At 55.4% G+C, this 22202-nt stretch overlaps 8 protein-coding genes across 8 annotated transcripts; 3 read left to right on the top strand and 5 right to left on the bottom strand.

Moving 5' to 3' along the window:
- Nucleotides 1-240: 240 nt before the first annotated feature.
- On the top strand, nucleotides 241-879 carry BKA78DRAFT_329817 (cytosine deaminase; the record flags this gene model as incomplete). Its single annotated transcript, XM_066889704.1, has 4 exons — nucleotides 241-316; nucleotides 370-455; nucleotides 529-794; nucleotides 849-879. 4 exons carry the CDS (start codon nucleotides 241-243, stop codon nucleotides 877-879), a joined length of 459 nt encoding a protein of 152 aa, XP_066747572.1.
- A 329-nt stretch (nucleotides 880-1208) lies between these two features.
- Nucleotides 1209-1853, bottom strand: BKA78DRAFT_349707 (uncharacterized protein; the record flags this gene model as incomplete). Its single annotated transcript, XM_066890847.1, has 4 exons — nucleotides 1209-1264; nucleotides 1314-1378; nucleotides 1431-1489; nucleotides 1542-1853. The coding sequence occupies 4 exons, from the start codon at nucleotides 1851-1853 to the stop codon at nucleotides 1209-1211; spliced, it is 492 nt and encodes a 163-aa protein (XP_066747571.1).
- A 386-nt stretch (nucleotides 1854-2239) lies between these two features.
- BKA78DRAFT_246771 (UV radiation resistance protein and autophagy-related subunit 14-domain-containing protein) lies at nucleotides 2240-3838 on the top strand (the record flags this gene model as incomplete). Its single annotated transcript, XM_066884243.1, has 2 exons — nucleotides 2240-2876; nucleotides 2928-3838. 2 exons carry the CDS (start codon nucleotides 2240-2242, stop codon nucleotides 3836-3838), a joined length of 1548 nt encoding a protein of 515 aa, XP_066747570.1.
- An 894-nt stretch (nucleotides 3839-4732) lies between these two features.
- On the top strand, nucleotides 4733-6712 carry BKA78DRAFT_292361 (glycoside hydrolase superfamily; the record flags this gene model as incomplete). Its single annotated transcript, XM_066886045.1, has 3 exons — nucleotides 4733-4913; nucleotides 4966-6141; nucleotides 6231-6712. The coding sequence occupies 3 exons, from the start codon at nucleotides 4733-4735 to the stop codon at nucleotides 6710-6712; spliced, it is 1839 nt and encodes a 612-aa protein (XP_066747569.1).
- Nucleotides 6713-8102: 1390 nt separating this feature from the next.
- BKA78DRAFT_305275 (E1-E2 ATPase-domain-containing protein) lies at nucleotides 8103-12226 on the bottom strand. Its single transcript, XM_066887689.1, has one exon. The coding sequence runs from the start codon at nucleotides 12115-12117 to the stop codon at nucleotides 8410-8412; it is 3708 nt and encodes a 1235-aa protein (XP_066747568.1). The 5' UTR covers nucleotides 12118-12226; the 3' UTR covers nucleotides 8103-8409.
- Nucleotide 12227: 1 nt separating this feature from the next.
- BKA78DRAFT_305274 (uncharacterized protein) lies at nucleotides 12228-13844 on the bottom strand. The gene has a single exon (XM_066887688.1). The coding sequence runs from the start codon at nucleotides 13672-13674 to the stop codon at nucleotides 12661-12663; it is 1014 nt and encodes a 337-aa protein (XP_066747567.1). The 5' UTR covers nucleotides 13675-13844; the 3' UTR covers nucleotides 12228-12660.
- A 398-nt stretch (nucleotides 13845-14242) lies between these two features.
- On the bottom strand, nucleotides 14243-18966 carry BKA78DRAFT_329814 (Dolichyl-phosphate-mannose-protein mannosyltransferase-domain-containing protein; the record flags this gene model as incomplete). Its single annotated transcript, XM_066889703.1, has 9 exons — nucleotides 14243-14661; nucleotides 14715-15282; nucleotides 15421-16350; nucleotides 16436-16712; nucleotides 17708-18309; nucleotides 18368-18708; nucleotides 18762-18778; nucleotides 18827-18852; nucleotides 18907-18966. The coding sequence occupies 9 exons, from the start codon at nucleotides 18964-18966 to the stop codon at nucleotides 14243-14245; spliced, it is 3240 nt and encodes a 1079-aa protein (XP_066747566.1).
- Nucleotides 18967-19459: 493 nt separating this feature from the next.
- On the bottom strand, nucleotides 19460-22201 carry BKA78DRAFT_305263 (WD40-repeat-containing domain protein). The gene is made up of 7 exons (XM_066887687.1): nucleotides 22119-22201; nucleotides 21757-22067; nucleotides 21531-21571; nucleotides 21329-21426; nucleotides 20638-21280; nucleotides 19987-20582; nucleotides 19460-19931 (listed from the first exon to the last, which is right to left on the bottom strand). The coding sequence occupies exons 2-7, from the start codon at nucleotides 21798-21800 to the stop codon at nucleotides 19908-19910; spliced, it is 1446 nt and encodes a 481-aa protein (XP_066747565.1). The 5' UTR covers nucleotides 21801-22067; nucleotides 22119-22201; the 3' UTR covers nucleotides 19460-19907.
- Between the last annotated feature and the right edge of the window lies 1 nt (nucleotide 22202).

The following is a 22202-nucleotide window of genomic DNA, read 5'->3' as shown; positions in this document are numbered from 1 at the left end:
CGACTCTGTTCCACTTCAGTTTGCAGCTTGCCGGCCGGCTGTGGCTGGAGACCTGCCTTAGCAAGCATTGCGCCACGCCCGCCGCCACTCTCTTCCTCCCGCCTCAACACCGCAATCCGGATCCGCACAGGCCATGTCGCCCGTCGGCCGCCGCCTTATCAATCTTCACCATGTTGAAATTTTCCCCTCCCAGTTATTCGCCTCCCTCCCTTTCCACGCCCTTTCTACCAACATTCCAAAATGTCCACCTCCGACCCCGGATTCTTGGCTGCTCTCGAAGAGGCCCAAAAAGGCTATGACGAGGGAGGTGTTCCCAGTAGGCCGCTGACCACTTTTGCTTCATTATATCCTTCTTACATATACCACCAGTCGGCGCCTGTCTCGTTTCCAAGGATGGCAAAATTCTCGGGAGGGGCCACAACATGAGAATCCAAAATAGCAGTGCCACGCTCCATGTATGCTATACTTCCGGTCTTCGCTCCATTCCAATTCTGCACACACGTGACTGACCAATTGGCCAAATCATAGGCCGAGATTTCTGCTCTCGAGAACGCCGGCAGACTGCCTGCCTCGGCCTACGAGGGTGCTACCATGTATACAACTCTGTCGCCCTGTGACATGTGCACCGGCGCCTGCATTCTTTACAAGGTCAAGCGCGTCGTCCTCGGAGAGAACAACACCTTTGTCGGCGGCGAGGACTATCTCAAGGCCAGGGGCGTCGAGGTCATCAACGTCAAGAGCCCCGAATGCGAGGCTCTGATGACAAAGTTTATCAAGGAGAAGCCGGGAGACTGGTATATGACTCTTTTTATCATTCGAAAAGCTATTACTCACCAACCCACCATCAGGAACGAGGACATTGGCGAGCCGTCGGCTTGAAAAACGATCAACTCAACCAAGGCTTTGAAATTGTAGCATGCAACAGCAAGTTTGAAAATTCGAAACGATTTGCAGCATGCCTCGAGCAAATATGCTGTCCTCCGGCATGGTGCAACTCTGGACTTGGAAGCCTTGTAATCCTCTCATGCGAATGATCATAAGATGACGCAGCGCGCTGGATGGTAGGCGTGTCTTGGTACTGATGCAAAAGTCGCTAATCGCTCCAAGTGATTAAAAAGTCGTGTGGGTAGCTGTTGAGTGTCTTCAACAAGGGCGTCCTTGGCGGCTGCTGGATAGAAGCATGGTTAGGCGCCCCTGGACTGAGTACTTCAACGGCCGTTGAGGAGTTCGAGCGCACTTTGAAACGCCTGCACAATCATCTGATCTGTCCCGGTTATTAGTATCGAGTGTCGGTGCAGGATCAAACCACTTACAATGCTGTCTTGTCTCCTCCGTGGAATCCTCGTAGCGCTGCGTGTGAGCAGAGCGAGTCTTGAGCCTGCAATGTGTCAATAGTGAGTGTGAAATTAGGATAGCAAATGGGATTGTACCGAGCGAACGACCGGTCAGTCTCATGAATAGTCGAAGTCTGCGCCCAAATGTTGAAGTACTAGGACCTGAGGTTAGTGAGCGCTCGCGGTAGGCTAATAGATCAATAATACGTTAATCAGGTCCGCAAACTCTTTGTAGAGTTCGCGTTCAGCTTCATTCCGCTCTCCCATAGAGCGATGATAGCGTTCTTGAAGGTGGGGCCAGTCCATAGCTGGCAGCGGCTCGGACGGGTCGATGTCCTCTTCCTCTGGTGAGGGTGCTTGGACTCGCTCGTCTGCCGGGGGCGGCGTAGTTGACCGGACGTCTCTTTGGGTCTCGGTCGAAGGTGAAGATGATTGAGCTGTATCGCTGCGAGGCTCTTCAAAGTCTTCGAGAGACAATGCCTCGAAGGATCGCTTTCTCGGAGTGCCCGCAGAAGCCATGATGAAGTTGATGGAATTGGGGTTGAGTTGGTGGTGCAGCTTTGGCCAGAAGCCAACTGATGTGGGAGATCGGCGGCAGGGTTGTGGCCTTGTGGCCGCTGCGGTGCGTCACAAGCCACTTCCGGTCGCAACAAACTCCATTCATCATCCTCACCTAACCACCGCCTGCCTCGTGTTTCTGGCATCACCTGGAAATCACTCTTCTGTGGTCGCAGCTCGCACACTTCCTGGCCTTGCATGGACGAGTAGCACCGCAGCCGGCCTTTTCTAAATCTCAACATGCGCCACCAGCTGCTTGTTCCGAACTACCCAACCATCGCGACCAGTTCGGAATCCTGACTTTGTTTGCTTGCATAGCAGCAACTTTGTCCTTCTCGTCGGTCGCCATGGAGTGCGATATTTGTGCCAAAGACCTGAACCCCAAAGTCCGCGTACACTGCCCGACTTGCGCCCGCGCCGCTCTCTACAACCTGCGTATCGACCTGGCCACGGTCCTCTTGGAAAAAGAGACGCTGGGGAAACATGTGGAAGCAGTGGTCAGCGGTACCGATGACCAAGCCGGCCAAGCCATATCGCTCGGTGAAATACTGGTCGATACCCACGAGAGCTCCAAGAGAGTCGCGGTCGAGCGGGAATACACTAAGGCTGCCGAGTCCCAGGAGCGTGTTCGCCAGATCACCGAGCAGGCCGACCTACTGCGAAAGCATCTCGAGGATGGCAAGAGGGAGATTTCCGCTCGTAAGGCTGCCATAAGCCAGCGCCGCTCGGACCTGGAATCGGCGACGTACAACATTGATGAAAGACGAGGAAAGGACCTGGCCAACGTGAAGAGCGCCATTCGGGCGGTAAAAGAAGCGGACGATGTCGGCCACCGAGACGACATTCGAAGCAAGGTCTGGCACTGCAAACATGCTGCAGAGGTGGCTGGCTTGAAGCAGCGTAGACGTCGGACCCGCGACGGGCAAATCAAGACCGAGTACTACATGGGGGGAGTGTGCGTATATGATTTGCGAGACTTGAACAGTACGTCGTCTATATTTGGTATGAAAGGTACACTTTTTGATTCTGGTGCAGATGCGTCGCCCGCGCAAGTCACGACCTCTTTGACCCTCTTGGCTGGCCTTGTGGTGCGAGTCGCCAACTATCTGGCTATTCGTCTGCCGGCGGAGATTACCTTGCCACACAAAGACTATCCGCTTCCTACCGTATTCCCACCCTCTTCGTCGTACACGTACAAGGACGTGCCGTTTCCTGGGAGCGCATCTCAGTCGTCGGCTAATAGTCCTGACGCTTCTCGTACTCTGGACCACCAAAGACCGTTGCCCCACCCGCGGCCCCTGTACATTGATCGGAAGCTACCACAACTTGCGAGCGAGGATCCGGTCGCCTTTTCTCTATTCGTTGAAGGAGTAACTCTACTGGCCTGGAATATTGCATGGCTGTGTCGGTCCCAGGGAATCAGCAGTGGTTTTAACGAGTGGGAGGATATTTGTCCGTTGGGCAAGAATGTGTGGAGATTGTTGATTGACGAAGCAAACAGCACCCTCGCAACACTGGAGTCGGAGAATGCCAAAGCCAGGACGGATCCCAAGGCCAAATCATCTCAAGGGGGCGAGGTTACGATGGGCTACTTTTCACACGGCACGTCCAAAGGGTTCCTGGGCAGCGCCGAAGGCACGAGCTTCATGAAAGGCTGGAAGTTCCAGACACCAGCGAGGGCCATTGACAAGGTCAAGTCGTATTTGCTTGGCGAAATGCAGGGGGCAGAATGGGAGGTGTTGGACGAAAAGGAATGGGAGGTGGAAGAAGAAGTGGCGGCGCGGACCAACAAGGAAGACAACGGCAGCAGCGTCAAAAGGGCATCGAGCGGGACCACGCTCTCGAGTGCGGGACCAGGATACGGGAGCACGGATGAGAGGCAGGGCAAGACACGAGGCACTAACGGATGGACGAAATTGAAGAGCAGGAACGACGAGGTGAGGTGATGGGGATTGCGGGGAGCATGATATCGGGGGCTCAAAATAACCACGGCAAGGCGGCCAAGGCCATGTTCCTGTCGGCATGAAGTCGAGGGCAAAGGCGAAGTGCCAGAAGCGGCAATGTCGACACGAAAGGGCGGCAAACGAGATGGCGGACTGATTGGACACGGGGAGCGCAGCAATCCAAGCGTGTGACGACCAGTAAGCTTCTCCGCGCTTTACGACAGCCAGCGGGAGGGCTAGCTATTCCCGGCGCCGGCGGTCTGGATATGGACGACCAAAAGGAAAAGGAGTTGGCGACGTTGAAGCTCGAGCCTCAGCGGCTTTATCTCGCACCGGTCCCGATGGCACGTGGGTCGACGACCAACTTCAACACCACCACCACTAGTAACCTTGGAAATACGATAGAACAAAAGAGCCACACTGGCCATTGACCAAGCTCCAGTAGTCTGCAGCCACCGCCTCAGATGATCAAAATGTGTGTTGTTCAAAGACTCGTCGGGACTGCGGCGCCGGGAGGACAATCGATGCCGCTGTCGTCGTGATGAAATTTGGACCGACTGTGCTTGGACTGCTTGGCGCTCGATACCGGAGACGTCACTTGTCCCTGCCGATCCACAACAATTCGTACTGGGCTGAGCAGCGGCATGGCCAACCGCTACACCGCGCCCCCAGGGGGCCAGCGTGCGAGTGGGCAGAGGCTGCGGATCCTCAGAAGCCCAATTTCCACTTGCGGCTGCTCCCTCTCCCCTAACGACCCGTCCGCCTGTCTATCAAAAGCCGTCCGTCCCTTGACCACAATCCACCGCACCAGGGCCCTGCCTCAGTCGTTCTTTTGCTCTACATCTCCAGCCCGCTTCACTCGTTCAGCGGCTACTTGCTCTCTAATAATCTTCCACCATGAAGTCTGCTCTTCTCGCCGTCGCCGCCGGCGCTCTGCTCGGCAACACGGCCGCCTCTGCTCACAACCAACACCAGAGCTTCCACCAGCGCCGCCAGCCTGGTCAGCTCGAGCTCCGCGAGGCCAACGATGAGTGTGTCTGCAGCACCTACGTGACCACCGTCACGGGTACTCCCCAGCGTAAGTTCTGAACCATTCAATTCCCGAACATGCTCGCTAATGCTCCAATTAGTCGTCACTCAAACTCAGGTCGTCACTGCTACGCCCTCTGTTGCCGTCACCCCGTCGGCTGAGGCGCCCAGCTCTGCTCCTGTGGCCAGCTCCTCTGTGCCTGACAACGTGCCAACTCCTTTTGTCACCACATACGCCACCCCGGGAACCTACACCATTCCCGCCAGGACCGTCACGGTCACGGGATCTACCACCGTCCCCGTCGCCACGACTCAGACTCTGACGTCTGGTGTCAACACCTACGGCGGTGTTACTACTTCGGTCGTCACCGAGACTACCGTCACGTGCCCGTACGCTACGGTTGAGACTTCGGGCTCAACCACCACCTCCGTCATCAGGACCACTTCCTACTACTGCCCCGGCAACGGAGTGTACACGGTTGTGCCTCCCACGACCACCAGCGTCACGGAGCCTACTACCACCGACTACCCCAAGGTCACCTCGTACACCCCTGGTACCTACACTCAGCCTGAGCGTACGGTCACCATCACCAAGACCAACGATGTCTACACTTGCCCCGTTGAGGGTACCGAGACCACGGTCACTCCCGGTGTTCCCTCGGCCTCCAGCGCCGTTGGTGGTGCCTCTGCCCTCCCCTCCAGCAGCGCCCCCGTCGTGACGTCTGCTACCCCTACTCCCGCCCTCACTGGCTCTGCTGAGGGCTCCGTTGGTACTCCCGCCGGTACTCCCTCGGCCAGCACCCCTGCTGCTGCTTCCAGCTCCGCCAGCTCCGGCAACGGCATGACCACCAACGGCAACCAGTGGGCCATCACCTACACCCCCTACTCGTCCGACGGTAGCTGCAAGAGCGCCGACGACGTCAAGACGGACATTGCCGACATCAAGGACAAGGGATTCACCACCGTCCGCCTGTACGCCACCGACTGCGACGGTCTCGTCAACGTTGGTGCCGCCTGCTCCGAGTCTAGCCTCAAGATGATTATTGGTATCTACATCAAGTCCGACGGTATCTCTTCGCAGGACACCCAGGACCAGGTCACCGAGATCAAGAACTGGGCCAAGGAGGGCAGCAACTGGGACATGGTTGACATGGTTGTCGTCGGTAACGAGGCTGTCTTCAACGGCTGGGCCACCGCTCAGGAGCTCGGTTCGTTCATCAGCACTGTCAAGTCGACCTTCACCAGCGCTGGTCTTGCCTCCAAGGCTTTCACGACCAGTAAGTCGAGTTCCCCCTGAAAACCCTCTTTTTTTTTTTTTTTTTTTTTTTTGTTGCTCCTTAAAGACTCTGCTAACACAAAACTTCAGCTGAGACCGTTAACATTGCGCAATCTGAGGCATATGGCAGCTACATTTGCCCGGTAATTGATGTCGTCGGTGTCAACGTTCAGCCCTTCTTCGACGGAAACACCGCGGCCGAGGATGCCGGTGACTTTGTCGTCAGCCAGCTCGGCCTCGCCTCCAAGGCTTGCTCGTCGAAGGACGTCTTCAACCTGGAGTCTGGATGGCCCCACCAGAGCAGCTCCAACAACGACAAGGCCATCGCCGGGACCTCCGAGCAGGCCACCGCCATCAAGAGCATCATCGAGAAGGCCGGTACCCACTCCGTCATCTTCTCGTACGGCGACGACACCTGGAAGGACGGTGGCGAGTGGGGCGTCGAGGGCTACTTCGGCTGCGCTGACCAGATCGAGCTCGACATCTCTGGCGAGCTCAAGATTGGCGGCCTCACCATCTCGGCCTCCATCTCCAGCGAGGGTATTGACGTCGACGTTGACCTTGACTTTTAAGCGTTTGCGGTTGAGTGAGTTGAGGGGTAGTTTAGCATAGGAAGCGGTTGATTTGAGCTTGGTGGAAAAGTGATACCATGTGGAAATTTTTGCCCTGTTCTTTTCTTTTTGTATCCACTTTCGATCGAATTGAGAGAGCAGATGAACATATCAAAGAGCATGTAGCCTTGCTGAAACCCCAAATTTCTGTTGTTTAGTGTGTAATTTCTATTTGGCACTGAATCTACCTGAAAGTAGAGTTTTTGGCGCCTCCTGTGGAGCTGCGGAATGATCGGACTTGATAGGATGAAAGGAAATGTTGACTCTCGAGCAGGGCAGGCGGTTGCGCTTGAATGCTCCCTGTAGTGATCCATTGACAAGATCAGAATGCCTAAGTCTTCTTGCTCGCGGCACTTGAATGCTCCCTGTGCACACGCATACTTCTGATAATCTGAATGATTCACAAGTGCCACGCGACTTTGGCACCAAAGCTCGGAATTTGTATCCTCATCGAGGTTCCACAGCAGAGCCTACCACCCAAGTATTCTTTGATAAGACGGTGGGCGAGTGAGCTACGAAGGGGAAGAAAATGCAAGGCTTGGGTTATCCAAGTCTTTGCAGGCCTGAGCGCATGATCACTTCTTGTGAATGCTCCTGATATGTCTCACTGTCGGAGCTTGTATCGTCCTAAGGCGTAAGAAGCCTTGCGATGCCAATTTTTCCAATCAACCCCTGTGCTTCACGGTAGCACAAGTCGTTGCACCCAAGGCATAAACTCCCCCGCTGCTTTGAGCAGGAAGACTCCCAATCTCCCAACCATCTTCCACTATACCCCACGATGCAAAGCCATGGATTTCGCAGCTGATTCCATTTTCCAGGGTCACACCAAAGACTAACTCAACTTTGAATCAATACGCGGTCTCTTTAGCAAGTGCGAGAGCATCGAATGCCGCAACGAAGTCCTACTTATCACACATGGTGCTACTTCGCCAGCGAAACCTGTGCAGATTCAAATCGGTTGAATCTTGCCGAGTGCGAGGACTTGCTTGGTTGCTGCGATATTCAAGACCTCCAGCAAGAAAGGATGGCGGAAGCAGTCGATTCGAGGCAATCTGAGTGCTTTCTACCTACCCCTGTGCTGAACTTGGATGCTTCTTATACTCTTCCCCCACTAAGCTGGACTACAGAGAGACGAGTAAAACGCCAAAGTCAAAAAGTGCGCGCACAGGGTGCATTCAAGCGCCTCTCAAGCACGTGGAATTAGGAGTTCTCAAAGTGCTTCATGCGGAGCTACAGGAGGCTGGGAGAACTAACTCATCGGACCAAAACATGCAGGAAGCAGTCATTTCTTCAAACCTTAATATCTTTCAAGTTTGGGATTCAATCACATATCATGTCAACAAGAACAGCGCATCAATCGACACAGCCAAATCAGTGTAGGTATCTCGAACCATTTCATCGCTACAGGAAAAAGAAGTAGGTAGAAGCAGCTCAAGCCATGCATGCCATGCCATGCTGTGCCACCAAGGGAAATGCAACCATCCAATCCATCCGTCCTGCCATCCAGTACGCCTTGCCTTGCCTTCTTGGGCCGTGGCACCCAGTATCGACCGACTTGATCTGGCCGGGTATCATAACAAGTCATGAGCATCGTCACTCGATCATCTCTTTGTATTTTGAACGCTCTAATCAGTCGGCACCTCCAACTTCCACTCCATTCACTCCTCTCTGACCTGCTCCCGTTCCTGCAGCTGCTGCACATCCGCACCCTTTCGGAATCCTATACCGGGGATGTTGCTCCGCAGCAGCAGACTGCTGCAGACGACGCTGACACTGCTGAGAGCCATGGCCAAACTCGCCCACACCGGGTCGAGGCGAATGTGATCGCCGCCGCTCGTCTTGATGGGATACAGCACGCCGGCCGCGATGGGCATGGCGCACAAGTTGTAGACGAGGGCCCAGCCAAAGTTGAACCAGACACGGCGGAAGACCTTGCGTGAGAGGTTGACGAGGGTCAGGACGGCCTCGAGATGCGATGTCACGAGGATGAAGTCGGCGGAGGAGATGGCCACGTCGGAGCCGGATCCGATGGCGATGCCCACGTCGGCTGTGGTGAGGGCGGGCGAGTCGTTGATGCCGTCGCCTACCATGGCGACAATGGCACGGGAGCCTGCCTTTTGGTTCTTCTTGGCCTTGCGCGAGGGCAACGTCTTTTGCAAGTGTTGCACCTTTTCGGCCTTTTGGTCGGGAAGGACGCCGGCGATGATGTTGGACGAAGGGATTCCGATTTGCGCGCCCACGGCGTTGGCAGTTGTGGGGTTGTCGCCAGAGAGCATCCAAACGTCGATGCCGCGTTGTTGGAGCGAGGCGATGACGGTAGCAGACTCGGGGCGGAGGGGGTCAGAAATGCCGAACAACGCGGCGAGCTTCCAGCGGTCTGCAGAACCATGCTCTTCCAGACTCTTGGTCGACTCATCGTCCGACTTGACGGCCATCAGGGCAACAGACTTGCCTTGACGCTTCCAGCTGTCCAGCAGGGCCGTCGTTGCAGAGCCGACGTACACATTGTGGTCGGCCATCAACGCCTCGTTGCCCAAGATGGCCTCCATGGACCGGTCAGAGAACTCTTTCGAGTCAAAAGAACCCTTGAGACCCTTGCCGGGAATCTCTTCGACTGAAACCGTCTCAAAGTCTTCGGTAGTGTGCGCCGCGCAGTACGAAGTGATGGCAGTGGCAATGGGATGGCCGCTGGCTTCTTCAAGCCTGCGAGCCACGCCGAGGATCTCCATGGCGTTTTGGCCACGAACAACCTCTGCATCCGTCACCGCCGGATCACCACCTTGCGTCAGAGTGCCCGTCTTGTCAAACACGATGCAATCGAGATCGCTGGCCTCTTGGAACGCCTCGCCACCACCCTTGACGAGAATACCATATCCTGCAGCGAGGCCTCCACCAACGAAAAGAGCTGTTGGCGACGCCAGACCAATACCGCAAGGACAGGCAACGACGAAAAGGGAGATTGCAAAACGCAAGGACCAGAGCACCCAGCTTCCGTTGTGGCCGCCTTGGTACGACGATGGCAGCGTGCCACTGAGACCAAGCGAGAGCCACACGACCCAGGTGATGACGGCGATGAGCACAACAAAAGGAACAAAGTGACCGGTGATGAGATCAGCGACACGCTCGACGGGAGCCCGGCGAGTCTGGCCTTCGCGGACGACCTTGATGATTTGGTCAAGCATCGATGTGCCTGAGATGCTGGAGAGCTTGACTTGAATCGGACCTCCTTTGTTGACAGTGCCGGCAAAGACAGTGTCTCCAATCTCTTTCGTCACAGGACGCGACTCTCCGGTAAGGCTAGACTCGTCGAACTTGGTAGTGGCGTCGAGGACGACTCCGTCAAAGGGAGGCGAGCTTCCGTGTTGAACCCGGACAGTGTCGCCGACTTCGAGCAGATCCACGCTGATTTTCTGATCTTGCATTTGCACCGGGTCGACAAGGGTCGCCTCGTCGGGTCTCAGCTTGCCGAGGGCTGTCACTGCATCACCAGTCTTGGTCTTGCTGTAGGCCTCCAGGAAGCGGCCAATGAGGAGGAACATGGTCAAGAAGACGACCGAGTCAAAGTAAAAGTTTTCATCTCCCACATGCTCCGTCTTTGCCGCACTAAGGCCAAGCTCAGCGACCGAAGCGAGGTATGCGATCGAAGTACCGAGCGACATGAGCATGTTCATGCTGCCGAAGCGGTAGAATCTCTGTAAGATGGGCACCTTGCTTCCTGGTCGCCACAGGGCCTTGATCTCTTTGATCGCCTTCTTATGAAACGTGTCGGCCGCAAGGAAATAGACCGGAGTAGCAAGGATGAAAAGAGCCCACTGAGCGCGGCTGACTTCTCCTGACCACGCGTCTGCCATGAGGAACATTCTTCCTGGGTTGTGGTCGGGCACCAAACTCATGTAGACGATGCCGATGATGAAGGTGGGAATGGCAATCAAAACGGAGAGAGCAAGACGCGTCAGAATCCTCTTTCTCTCTCGGGCATGCAGCTCCCGGGCGCGCTCCTCGATGGTTGGCGGTTTATAGACCGAAGGCTCGAATTCCGCATTGGCTCCGGCGATACAGTCGAGAATCGTCCTGATGCTCAAAGTCGGCACTTTGGGTACGTACTTGACTTGGAGTATTGGGTCATCAAGCGTCGCTTCTTTGAGCACAACCACAGTTCCATCAAACTGCCGTGTGATGGCACCTCTGACAGCAGCCGGGCAGTGGTGACAGAACATGCCCTCAACCCGGATAGACACTGTCCTCTTGGCGTCCTTGGCCTCATCCTGTCCTGCCGTTTGCACGCTGTCCAGAGCTGCGTCAAAACCAGCGTCTTCGATGGCCTCCTTAATCTGGTCCACATTCTCTTTTCCAGTGAAGACGACGGTGGCGCTGTTTGAGATCAAGTTGACATCAACGCTCTCCACACAGTCGACCATCTTCAGCGCATCGTTGACGCTGTTGGTACATGCGCTGCATGTCATGCCTCCAATGGAAAAGACTGCCTTCCACTTGTCGCTGGGCGACTCGATGATGGATTTCCTTTGGCCATTTTGCTGAATTTCCTCGACACTATCGAGGGCGGCGTCAAATCCAGCGTCCTCAATGGTACTGATGACGGCGTCGACGTTTTCCTTCCCGCGGAACTCCACCTGGGCACTGTGTGTCAAGAGGGAGACGGCGATAGTCTTGACGAAGGGTAGCTCCTGGACCATGCGCGTAATGGCGGCCACACAAGCTGAGCACGTCATGCCAGTAATGGCGATTGAGGCTTGGAAGGACTGGGGGGCCTTTGGTTCAGTGGCAATGACAGAGTCCAAGCTCCATCTCGAGATTCCCGAATCGATGCTGACTTTTTCAATGTCAAAGTCCTCCTTCTTGTCAACAAGACGGAGGACGTCCATTTCGACGCCAGCGTCGGCGTGGGGTTTCGAAGCATCCGGATTTGCTTCGGCAGTGCAGAGGGCGCACTGGGCAAGGTGTCTTTCGCGCTTATGCATTTCGGTGTCGGTGGTGGGAGCTTTGCTGCTAGTAGTCCATGACTGTGTCCAGTAGCGTACGGCTTGGTCGAGGCTAGAAGCCCACTCGGGATCCTGGTCCGAAGCGTGGGCAATCCGGGGAGAGTTTACTGGCGTGGCACCGTCAAAGACGCTATGGATCTCGAAACCGGCGAGGTCCAAGGCCTGGAGTATTTGGTCCTGTGATAGGCGAGAGTCGTGGTGGACGGTGACACTGTGGTTGACGATTGAATGAGAGATGTCGGTCGGAGAAGGAGAAAGGCCTGCCAGAGACTCTTTGATGCTGGTGATGCAGGAAGGACAGTGGAGGTTTGATATGAAAATAGTTGTGTCCTTGGACACTGGCCGGTGTGAGGCGTGGCCTGGCATTTTTGATGGGTGGTCGCACTGGGCAGCGGAATGGGGCTGAAACTTTTGGTGAAACTTTTGTGGGTGCTGCAAGGGCAATCAAGGTGTGCATGCAGGTTCGGTGTTGAAGAGGGAGGGGTGGTGGTCGCGCATTCTTGTAGGAGCTTTGCTTTGTCGAGGCGTGGGTGCGCAGGCGATGGCGGAGCATTCCTGATGGAGCAGCAGAGCCTGAGAGCAGCAGGGCAGCCAGTCGCACTTTTCGCGCACCGCACCGCGAATAAACCGCACCCGGACGCCGTAAAAACGAAAACGCTAAGCTTTTGGCTCCCGCCTGACGTGCCGCTCCGCATAGGTAGGTATCTTAACAACACCACGCCCACCTCACCCAATCCCACGCTCTTGCTGTCCTCCACGCGCCGCCTCGTCGTCATCCCACTGCACGTCATAAATCTGAAGCGCATCACCCATGAAACACCACATGCACAGGCCCCTCGCAGCGCTTGCAATGGTACCACTCACCTCTCACAAACCCTTCAGGTCCCCTATTCCCTGTCCTCCCCCTCGCTACTCAAACTGCCCCGTCTCTCGTTGCCAGCTGATCTTGTCCATAATCGCTTTGCGCGTCTCCAGTTCGGCCTCCAACGTCTGAATCCTCGCTTGCAGCTCGGTTACCAACGCCATCTTCTCGTTCAGCGCCAACCGGGCGATTTCCCTGCCCCTTGCCATTCCCTGAGCGCGTAATACATGCTTGCGCAATACACTTTGGAGCGCCTCGAGAGTTTCTTTTCCAGCATCGACGTGCCTGTCCCTGAGCAGCCCCATGACCTCGGCCACAAGCGTTTCTCCGACGTCCCTGTCCCCCGAGCCCGTCGCCGGACTGCCCCTTGCCGTCCAAAATGGCTCGCTGCTCGATGGCGTCACAGTTTTACTAACCGACACTGGTGTGTTTAGGAGCTGTGGTGTCTGCCGGCTTGTTGCTGGCGTTGCACCTGTGCTAGCCTTTGGTGCTTTGCGTGGGGTAAAGGGTGCCATGGTCGCCCGCTCTAGCAGCTGCTCTGCCTCCGAGGCATCCAGTTCGAAGCCAAGGTCGTCGTCCAAGTCTCCGTCAGCCTCTTGCTGGAATTTCCGCTTGGCGCTGGGCGTAGGCGTGGCCTGCGACTGGTACACCGGAGGCGGCGATCTTGGAATCTCGTCCTGCTCACCCATGGCCTGTCGTCTGGGTGGTGTCATGGATTCCTGTCGTCCCCCGAGCCTCCTCTCAGCATCGGGGCCACGCGTCGCTGCTGCCGCCGCCGCCGCCTCGTCCTCCCAAAGGAAAAACCCGCATTGCTCCTCGTCGCGCTGCTGGGGGCAAATGTAGAACCATCGGCCTGGGTTTCTTGCTGTCTTGGACTGGAGATGTTTCGCCGGTAGCTTTGGCGAGCAGGCGCAGTACCACGTGTCGTGGTAGAAACTGCCCTGCGCTTTCCCTCTCTTTTTTCCACTGCCTGCGACATTACGACTGCCGCTGCCGCGAGACTGCCTGCCGCTTCTTGTCTGCCCGCCAGAGGCGTACCCGCGCTTTGGTGTCGTGAACATGCTTTTGCGCTTCCTTGGGAGACGTTTCGTAGGAGGGCTTGGCCCGAACGATCCAACGTTGCCAGTTGCACTGTCGAGGTCTTGGTGAGTACAACTGTGCTCTCAGGTCAAAGTTCCGAGGTCGATAGAGCTGGCAAACGACAAAGAGCACGCCGCGTAAGAAACGATGGAGTTGGATGTTGGTTAATACAAGCTCAAAGACGGAACGCTTCGGGTAGCTATCGCTACCGGCTGGGAAAGTCAAAGCTCCAGCCACTCACCCAGCCACATTCGAGCTTGTAGCCACTTTATGACGCAACCAGTTGAGATACTGTTTACCCATGGCAATTCTTCAGTAAGACCTTGTAAACTTTTACCCCAAATCCATGCAAGCTCGCCGTACCCTCTACAAAATAAACAGTGTTACAGAACAAATCCCGGTGCGCCCACGTGCATTGCAACCACCAGGTCGTTTGGGAAATCCCTGTCTTGAGCAATCCTGCTCGCCTTGCTGTGCACCCTTCGCCTTCACCATCTGCCCATGCAACACCGAATCCAACCCCTCTAATCTTGACACGCCTTACCACTTCTACTTGGCAAAGTGCAGGTCGTAGTTCAACCACTTCCTGGCAAGAATCTGGTTCACATCCAATCCAGGCTTGCCATACGTGAGCGGTGCAAAGAAGAGGAAGCTCCAGAGTGCCACGGCAAGAATCACACCCATGGCGGCCCACGAAGCCAACATCGACTGTCCGATGATCCTCTCGCGCACTGGTCTCCTACGCGTCATATTCTTCTTTCCATTCTTGCCATTCAAGTCGGCCGCGCTGGGTGGCTCAATGTTGAAAATGAACTCGACAAGTGCTCCCGTAACGAGGACCGAAGCCAAGTGCGCCGGCAGGTAGTGGTGCAAGAAGAGTTGACGGCCCATGATGAAGAATGGCAAGTAGTGCGCAGCCCAAGTAAGGAAGAAGAATCCCGTCGAGTTGTACAGGCGTGACCGAGTGCCTAACATTATTGTCAGTCATGATTCTCCCAGGAAAGCGAGTCAATCAACTTACGTTCATCAAGTGCGTCGATGCCACGGCGCAGCGCAAGCTGGTCTGCGCCAATAATACCGGCAAACACCGCAAGCAAACTGCTAGCGATCCACCATCCCAGAGGGTTGCCCACAAAGTAAATCTGCTGCCTCGTCTCGTTCTCCGTCCAGAAGCTGACACCACGCAAAAGGAAGGGCCAGGAAATGGGGAAACTCGAGTACGGGTGACTGCTAGTCAAAGCATTGTTGTGGAAGAACATGGCGCGCTGGAGCTCTAGGTACTTCCTCATAAAAGGAAGCGACTTGGCCTTGCGAACCTCACGCGCCCGACGAGGGCTGTCTTCAGGCACCGACGGAAGCTCTTCGACGTACCAGACGTTGCTCGATTGCTGGACAGCCTTGTTTCCGTTGATCTCAGCCTGCTTGTATGCCCAGTCAGGCAGCGGCGTCGTGTGAGTCCACATGGCAACCTTGGTCGGGAAGTGGACGAGCTTAAAGTGAGAGGCCATACTCTTGAAGTCCTGTCCTTGGCGGCCGTTCTCAATCCTGATTTCAAAGACGGTGTCGTTGAACCTTTCACCATTGGCCGTCTCCATGTCCACAGTCGTGAACTCCTGGTTGGTCGGGAAGTATGGAGAAGCAACGTCGTGGGTGAGAAGCATCGTTTCGGTGCCAAGATGGCGCAGGCGAACCAGATCGCCGTTCTTCACGGGACGGGGCGTGTCAACGGGCGCTGTGGCGGGGATAATCTGCCATTGGTTGTTGGTGTCGTTGTGGGGGTAGCCAGTAACTTGCTGACCCTGCGAAGAAATGCGGCCATCGTCATATCTGAGAGGGTACCTGTCCGGGTGGCTGTGGAGGTAAACCTTGGTCTCCTTGTGGCGGATGGTGATGGAGTCAAAGTAGCTAATGTCAACAGCCTGTTGCATCATGACGTTGTCGCTCAGGGTCTCCTGGAATTCAGGGGTCATGAAGTCGTCTCCCGGACCAGACCTCGAGAGAATCGTGAAATGAACCTGGAACCAAAACAGGTAGAGAAGGAAGGGAATCACGATGAGTCCAGTCATGCGGGCGACAAAGTGCTTGCCAAACTCGGGCAAATCCAGAGGGCCTTGGCGACGGTTGATGTCAAGCAGATCCCACAGATCAATTGCGACGGGGACGCCGACAGAAAGGAACGTGAAGAGTCCAACGTACTTGGTGGAGATGACGCAGCTCAGAGAAACTCCGGTGAGCAAAAGCCATTTCCACCACTTTACGGTAAAGGGAATGTGGCGCTCCTTGTAAAACTTGATGTAGCAGAGGACACTCAAGGCCATGGACAGGATAAGCCCCGCGTCCAGGAGAATGAGGCGAGTTTGGCCAATGTGCGCGTTGTCGAGGAGCAACAGTCCGGAGGCAGTAATGCAGGCGGGCAAGCTGTAACCCGATTCCCACATAATGAGGAAGACTACGGGAACAGTCAGGGCGCCCATGGTTGCTGGCATGGCGCGGTACGCAACGTAGGGCACCTTGTTGGTGATGTACGAGTCGCCAATGTTCTCGAAGAGGAACGAGCCATCGTAACCAACCAACCAGCCAGCAAACGCAAAGAGAAGCTTTCCAAAGGGAGGGTGTACGTCGAAGAAGTAGGTCCGCTGCAGGTAGTACGAGGCAAACTGTCGAGATCGAGTCAGCTTTAGGCCGGCGCAAAAAAAGGCCTTGTATTTTGCAAAACCCAAAGTTCTGCATGGAGCCACGCACCTTGCCAAAGTGCACTTCGTCGAAGACGACCTGATCCGGGTGGCTAATGTTCCAGAAGCGAGTTATGAAAGCTAGCACCGTGATAACGGTGATGGCAAGCTTGTAGTCCCACTCCCTACCAAGTCCGTTGGCGGAGACTGGTGACTTTGCCTTGTACTTGTCCGAGTCGCTGGTGTCGGCGGACGAGTTCTCGAGCGAGGGAGTGGCGGATCGCTTGGTCTTGTCTTTACCGCGATACCGCACGGGGGCGGGCGACGAGGACATGGTGGGCCACAGGCTGCGCGCGGCCGAGGAGAGCTGGGAGGAAAAGGATGGGTTAGAACGCGACCGCATGGTGAGGAGACGCGGAAGCAACTTACGGACAATGGAAGGGGCAAGGGCGGGACAAGAATAAAAAGGGACCAAGGAGAGTGGTGAAGAGACAAGAATTCAACGAGGGTGGTGGTTGTGGTGGTACAGAATAGGTGTTAAGACGACGCGCCAGTGCGTACCTGGACCGACCCCTGCTTCCGAAACTTGCGGCCAAACGTCGTGGCACTCGCAGCAAATGTTGGAGAGCCGGCAGCTTTCAATGGAGAAAAAGACAGAGGGAGCATTCGAATCTCTAACGAAGTCTTTGGATATCTAGGCACTCGAGGCCCAACTCACGCAAATTGCCAATGTGAGTGGCTCTACTTTTGGCACCAGGCGGCCTCGTTCTTCTGGCAGCATGTCTCTCCCCTCCCTCCTCCCTCCCTCGACAAGCCCCACTCGCCGCCCGCGCGTCGAAACAGCAGGGAGCTTGCGACAGCTACAGCCCGTCAAAACATTTTTTGAATGCCAACCCGCACCAAAAAAGAGCCGCCGGCAGTCGCATCATCCCGCTGCTGCTCGCCGCACTGCCGCCGTGGCCTACTTGGCGGCCAGCCGTCCCGTTAAGCATATTCTGGGGCCGCGGCGTCTTGACTCTTGCTGGCCGGGATGCTGCCCGCGGGCCACGAAACGAGTGGATCTACGCGCGGCATCTGTGGGTGTGGAATGCCACAACAATGCCTCCGAGACTTGGTGCGCCACAGGTCGAGCCACATGCAACCAAAACCGAAGAAGAGAAAACGCTATCATCAGGGTCCAAGAAGAGGTCGATGATGAACTGTGAGCATTCGACCTGTTGGTTCAGGCCAAGCTGAGTCTCCAGGTTTCTACAGATCATGATGGGGATTTCTTTGGCATGAAACCACGCAGATCCCATCTATTATCTATTCTCCTCGCACATTCTCCACTGACCTGCGTTACCTGCTCTTCATCTCCTTCATGTTGGCCTTTGCCTGTCTTCTCTTGATACCAACCGTCGATTCCCAACCATACAGCGCCCCAGCCCCGAAAACCAGCATGGCCCCGAAAATCATTTGCTCGCTCATCTTGTTGCCGAACAACCAGATGCTGATGAGGAAACTGACTAGCTTGCGGATGTTGAGCACAATCGTGACCGTGACTGCAGTCGTGTTGGCGCTGAGCAGGTTGACACCGCTGATGCACAGCAACTGCGTCACCGAATTGAGCAGCAGCATAAAGACAGACTCGGGCATGGTTGAAAGAAGTCTCTCGACAGAGGTCGGTAGCGACGATGTCACGACCCCGGCTACACGCAGCGGCGGCGAGACCGCCAAGCGATTGAATTGACCCCTGAGAGTGCCCTGCAGTGGCAGGAACATGGGGATACTGAGGAAATGCGAGTAGAACAAATTCTCGTCCCAGTGCTTGCCGTGCTGTTCGTAGATGTCTTGAACATAGACGCCCATATACGCGGACAGGAGCTGCGCAACAAGGAGTATGACAAGGCCGGCCTCAAATGAAGCATCCGAAAAGTTGATGCCCTTGGTGCTCACCGACTTGCCCTGCAGAGGAAATTAGATTCAGCTTGGCAAGAAATGCTTGAGGATTCAAATCACCAACCTTTCCTGCGGCGTCTGCACGAGCGGAGACTATCACGCCAACCGTCAACAGTGCCACGGAGAACACCTGCAAAGTGGAGTAGCGTTTTCCTCGCAGCCATCCAGCTGCCATAGTGCTGGCACTGCCAAAGCTTCGAAGAACAATGTGGACAGGCACTGCAATGTTGAAGGCAAAAGCCCAGTTGTTCAACATGTTGACTGCGAAAAACATGGCTGCACTCATGCCCCATTTGTAGAGAGGCACCGAGCTCCGCTTCAAGAAATACGGTTGGCTGGGATCAAACTGCGCAGGAAAGGTAGCCAGCACTGTGAGAATGAATTGGCCCAAGGTGATGAGTAGTCCTGTAGCGCGTCAATGGACCCGAAGCTCATAGGCCGAATCGAGCAGTACATACCACTGTCCGGTTCCCGTCTGCGCAAAATTAGTAGATGCATGTGAGCCTTTGGTCATAGGACTTACTTGACAATGGCTTCCAAGGCGTAGACCTACAACCTAATTGTCAGGAGGCCGTGCGCGTTGAAAGAGTCGTTCCAACCTACATTGGAGCAGCATCCTCCAAAGATGAGGGCCGTGATTCCGATGGGCGCAAGCGGTAGCATTGCGATGACCGGGAGTCTGTATGCACGCTAATTGAATAGATTCGGCAGAGAATGTACAAATGCGCCAAACAGATGCAATGGCTTTTTGGGAGAAAAATGGAAATCTGAGAAACGGCCAGGGTTCAATTAGGTCGCGAGATGCAAGGGTTGGCTCGCCAGTGATCGTCTGCGACTAGCCAGGGTTAGATAGAGAAGTCGAGTCGTGGGCAAGCGGGCCAGGCCCTTTGCTCAGAAGAGAAGATTGATGGGCCGGTGATTGGAGCTCGTGGCTACTGCATGCCAATGTCGAAGGAGAGCATGAAGGTGTGATGAAGAACAAAGAGGGCTCCGGAGTCAGAAGATAGTTTGAGAAGGGCGCTTACTAATTTTCAACCCTCAACGAATGTGTCAAGTACCTCTTCCAGACTCTCCTTGGCTTTTCTTACGCCATCATCCTGGAATGTCAGGGTAAGTGTGCTTGGGTGCGGCGAGAGTCTGGAGCGAGGATCCGGCAACCGTGGCATGGAGTTGGCGACGCCCATGCGCTTCTTGGCTTTTTCCGGCATCTCGTAGGGCTGAAGATCAAGCTCCCTGCTAGAACCCACGCCAAAAACCGCCGACTGCACGGCACCGCTAGAGGCATGCAGGGGCTAAGTGTAGCATGGGAAAGCTCCTCAGTTGTTGCTCTATCTATCTGCACGAGCTCACCGGCAGATCAAGCAGCTGCGCATTTCACTATCATACAGAGCACCGCACTTGTAGAGCTTTTCCCTTTTTACGTTTCATTTCAAGACCACGTCGATGCGCCCAATCCCTGTTCTACTGTCTTGGCTCATCGACTTCATGAGAATGCCATCTAGCTGCATCATTGCGAACGACGGAATTAATCGCTGGATTAGTGGAGGACTGAGGCTTTCCTGGCTTCGCCAACGCCTTTGAGACAACCCGACCTTGGAAGCTTCTTACAATGCCGAGAAGACGAAAAGCTGGTTTGATTAGCCAAGCCCACGGTTAACGGATGGGGGAACGCGGGCTACTCACGTTGTTGGTGGCCGCAATGGCGATGCTGTCCTCGTTGGGGTGCCAGCTCATGTGGAGAATCTTCTTGTTGAAGTCGATTTGGTCCGCATCCGTCTCCTTTCTCATCCTCTGTCCTGGTCCAATCGCACCAGCCGCCGGGCTGCCCGCCCTCGAGTTGCCCTTCTTGCCCGAGCCAGTCGGGCTTGTCGACGCATTGCTACCCATCGGTGTGGGAATCCCAACCTTCTTCGCCTTGAATGCCGACTTGTCGGCTTGCAGCACGACCTCTGTCTCCTTGTCCGGGTCTGAAGGGTAGATCATGAAGTTGTTGTTGTAGCTACCTGTCATGACGTTCTTTGCATCGCCAGAGAAGACGACCTCGAACTTGTCGAAAATACTGTCGTTCTCGTATGTGTCGCATAACCGCGGCCTGAGATGTTCGTGGATCGGGATAGTCTTGACTGGCTTGTTCTCCATCTTGACGTCCCAAATCTTCACGGTGAGATAGTCACGAGAGAGAATGTAGCGACCGTCCCGGGAGAATCGTACGTCGGAGATTGAGGAGATGATTTCGGAAAAGAAAGAGCGGGATTGTGGATCTTCTTCTTGCTCGAACTCTGAGGGCATCATGTCAGCCAATGAAACACCCGTTCTCTTCCAAGATATACTCACGCTTCGAGTGCTGGTCGCACAATGCGCTCTCCCTCATGTCGGCAAGCTTGATCGTGCCCTTGGAGCTGGCGTACATGAACAAGTTACACGACTCGGGATGGAATTCGGCCGCGGTGATGACCTCCGTCAGCTCTTCCATGTTTGCTGGCTTGATGTCCACGATGTTGAAGCTCTGGTCCTGAATGTTCAGGTTCCACAGGTTGATTCGAAGATCATCAGAGCTGATGAAGGTCTCCCCATCGCTGTTCACCGATATGCTGTTGATGTGGTATGCATGCGCATTGGCATAGGTCTTGCGAGGTACCGCGGCGACGACGGTGTCGTGAAGCGTGAGTCGAGGAAGCTTGAGGTCATGGGTAGTGTGGAAGCGAGGGCGCTGCACAGGACCGCCAGCGCTTGGGACGCCGGCTGGCGTCAACTCTTGCGACAGGTTGTTCTCGGCCACAACCTTAAGGGACTTCTCAAAGACCTTCCATAGCTTTATCGTCTTGTCGTTGGTAGAAAGAAGGTAGTGGGAGGGGTTTTGGCGCTTGCACCACTTGATTTTGTTGATCTTCTCCTCGATCTCTAGGGACTTCAGGTAATCGAACTCTGGCTCGTGTGATTGGAACTCGGTGTGAAACTTGTACTCGCAAGTCTTCTTCTGCAGAGACGGTCAGTGGCGCCGGCGAGCGAGGGGTCGATGACGTACAGTCCTATTGCGCTCGAAGAGAACGACTCTACCTCCTTTGTCACCCGTGGCCAGATAATCACCCGTTTCATCGAATTCGACGGTAGATATGATATCCGCTGAGTTGGACTTGGCGTCAGCTGCGAAATGAAGACAGCATAAGCGTGAACCTAAGGAGGCGCCGAAGCGAAGAGTAAAGAGACTTGATGGTCGAAACACAAACCTTCCGTGATATCCTCGACATCTCCCTTGTCACCAAAACACCTGGAAAGCGCCCAGTCAGCTGCTGCGGGACTATTGCGGCCGAGTTGTTTGTCCATGGTGGAGGGGTAACGAAGCCGCCTCGAAGCCATGAGGCTCAAGACCCCGGGTGAGGCTCTGAGGCGTCCTCGAGACCGCTCTCGCTCCTGGCCAAACACACCAGCCGTATTTTGTAGGGACTTGCTTACTGGGTGAACTTCCACGTGGTGGGGTTGCCCTCTGCTTCTACCATCTTTTCCAAAGCTGCGCCAACTGGTACTCAAGCTCGAAAGGCGGTGACGGTATCGGGACCTGGGCACAAAAGGTCTGCAGCGGATGGATAAGCTGTGAGAGGCGATCCGCGAGCGCTTCGGAGGGTATTAGCGGTGATGTTGAGGGTGTTGAGGCAGTGTCCCAGCGGAGTACGGCTGGACGAAAGCGGCTAGGGCTGGGCGCGTCACCGTAGAATGAGCGTCGAGGAAAGGGAAAGGCGCGGCCGGGGTAGGCGTCGTCTCTCCAGCTGGGACGAGGGTGAGCTTGAGTCGGTAGGAGTAGAGGCCAAGTCAATTACCTGCGGAGATAGTCGGGACTGGGGACGTGAGGTTAATGTTTGGATGTTAGCGGGGGCTGGCTCAGGTTTGGCGGGCACACAGTT

This window comes from Phyllosticta capitalensis (assembly GCF_038381095.1).
Source record: "Phyllosticta capitalensis strain CBS 128856 chromosome Unknown BKA78scaffold_2, whole genome shotgun sequence".
NCBI classification, from domain to species: domain Eukaryota; kingdom Fungi; phylum Ascomycota; class Dothideomycetes; order Botryosphaeriales; family Phyllostictaceae; genus Phyllosticta; species Phyllosticta capitalensis.
Note: the sequence above shows the minus strand (reverse complement) of the source record. Positions and strands in the feature narration are given on the sequence as shown.

Excerpts from the sequence above, each read along its gene's own strand:
- BKA78DRAFT_305275 (XM_066887689.1), bottom strand. The coding sequence starts at position 12,117 with ATGCCAGGCCACGCCTCACACCGGCCAGTGTCCAAGGACACAACTATT.
- BKA78DRAFT_305274 (XM_066887688.1), bottom strand. The coding sequence starts at position 13,674 with ATGTTCACGACACCAAAGCGCGGGTACGCCTCTGGCGGGCAGACAAGA.
- BKA78DRAFT_305263 (XM_066887687.1), bottom strand. The coding sequence starts at position 21,800 with ATGGTAGAAGCAGAGGGCAACCCCACCACGTGGAAGTTCACCCA. Across the intron at positions 21,572-21,756 it reads ACCACGTGGAAGTTCACCCA|GTGTTTTGGTGACAAGGGAG; the intron begins GTAAGCAAGTCC and ends GGCGCTTTCCAG. Across the intron at positions 21,427-21,530 it reads TGTCGAGGATATCACGGAAG|CGGATATCATATCTACCGTC; the intron begins GTTTGTGTTTCG and ends AGTCCAACTCAG.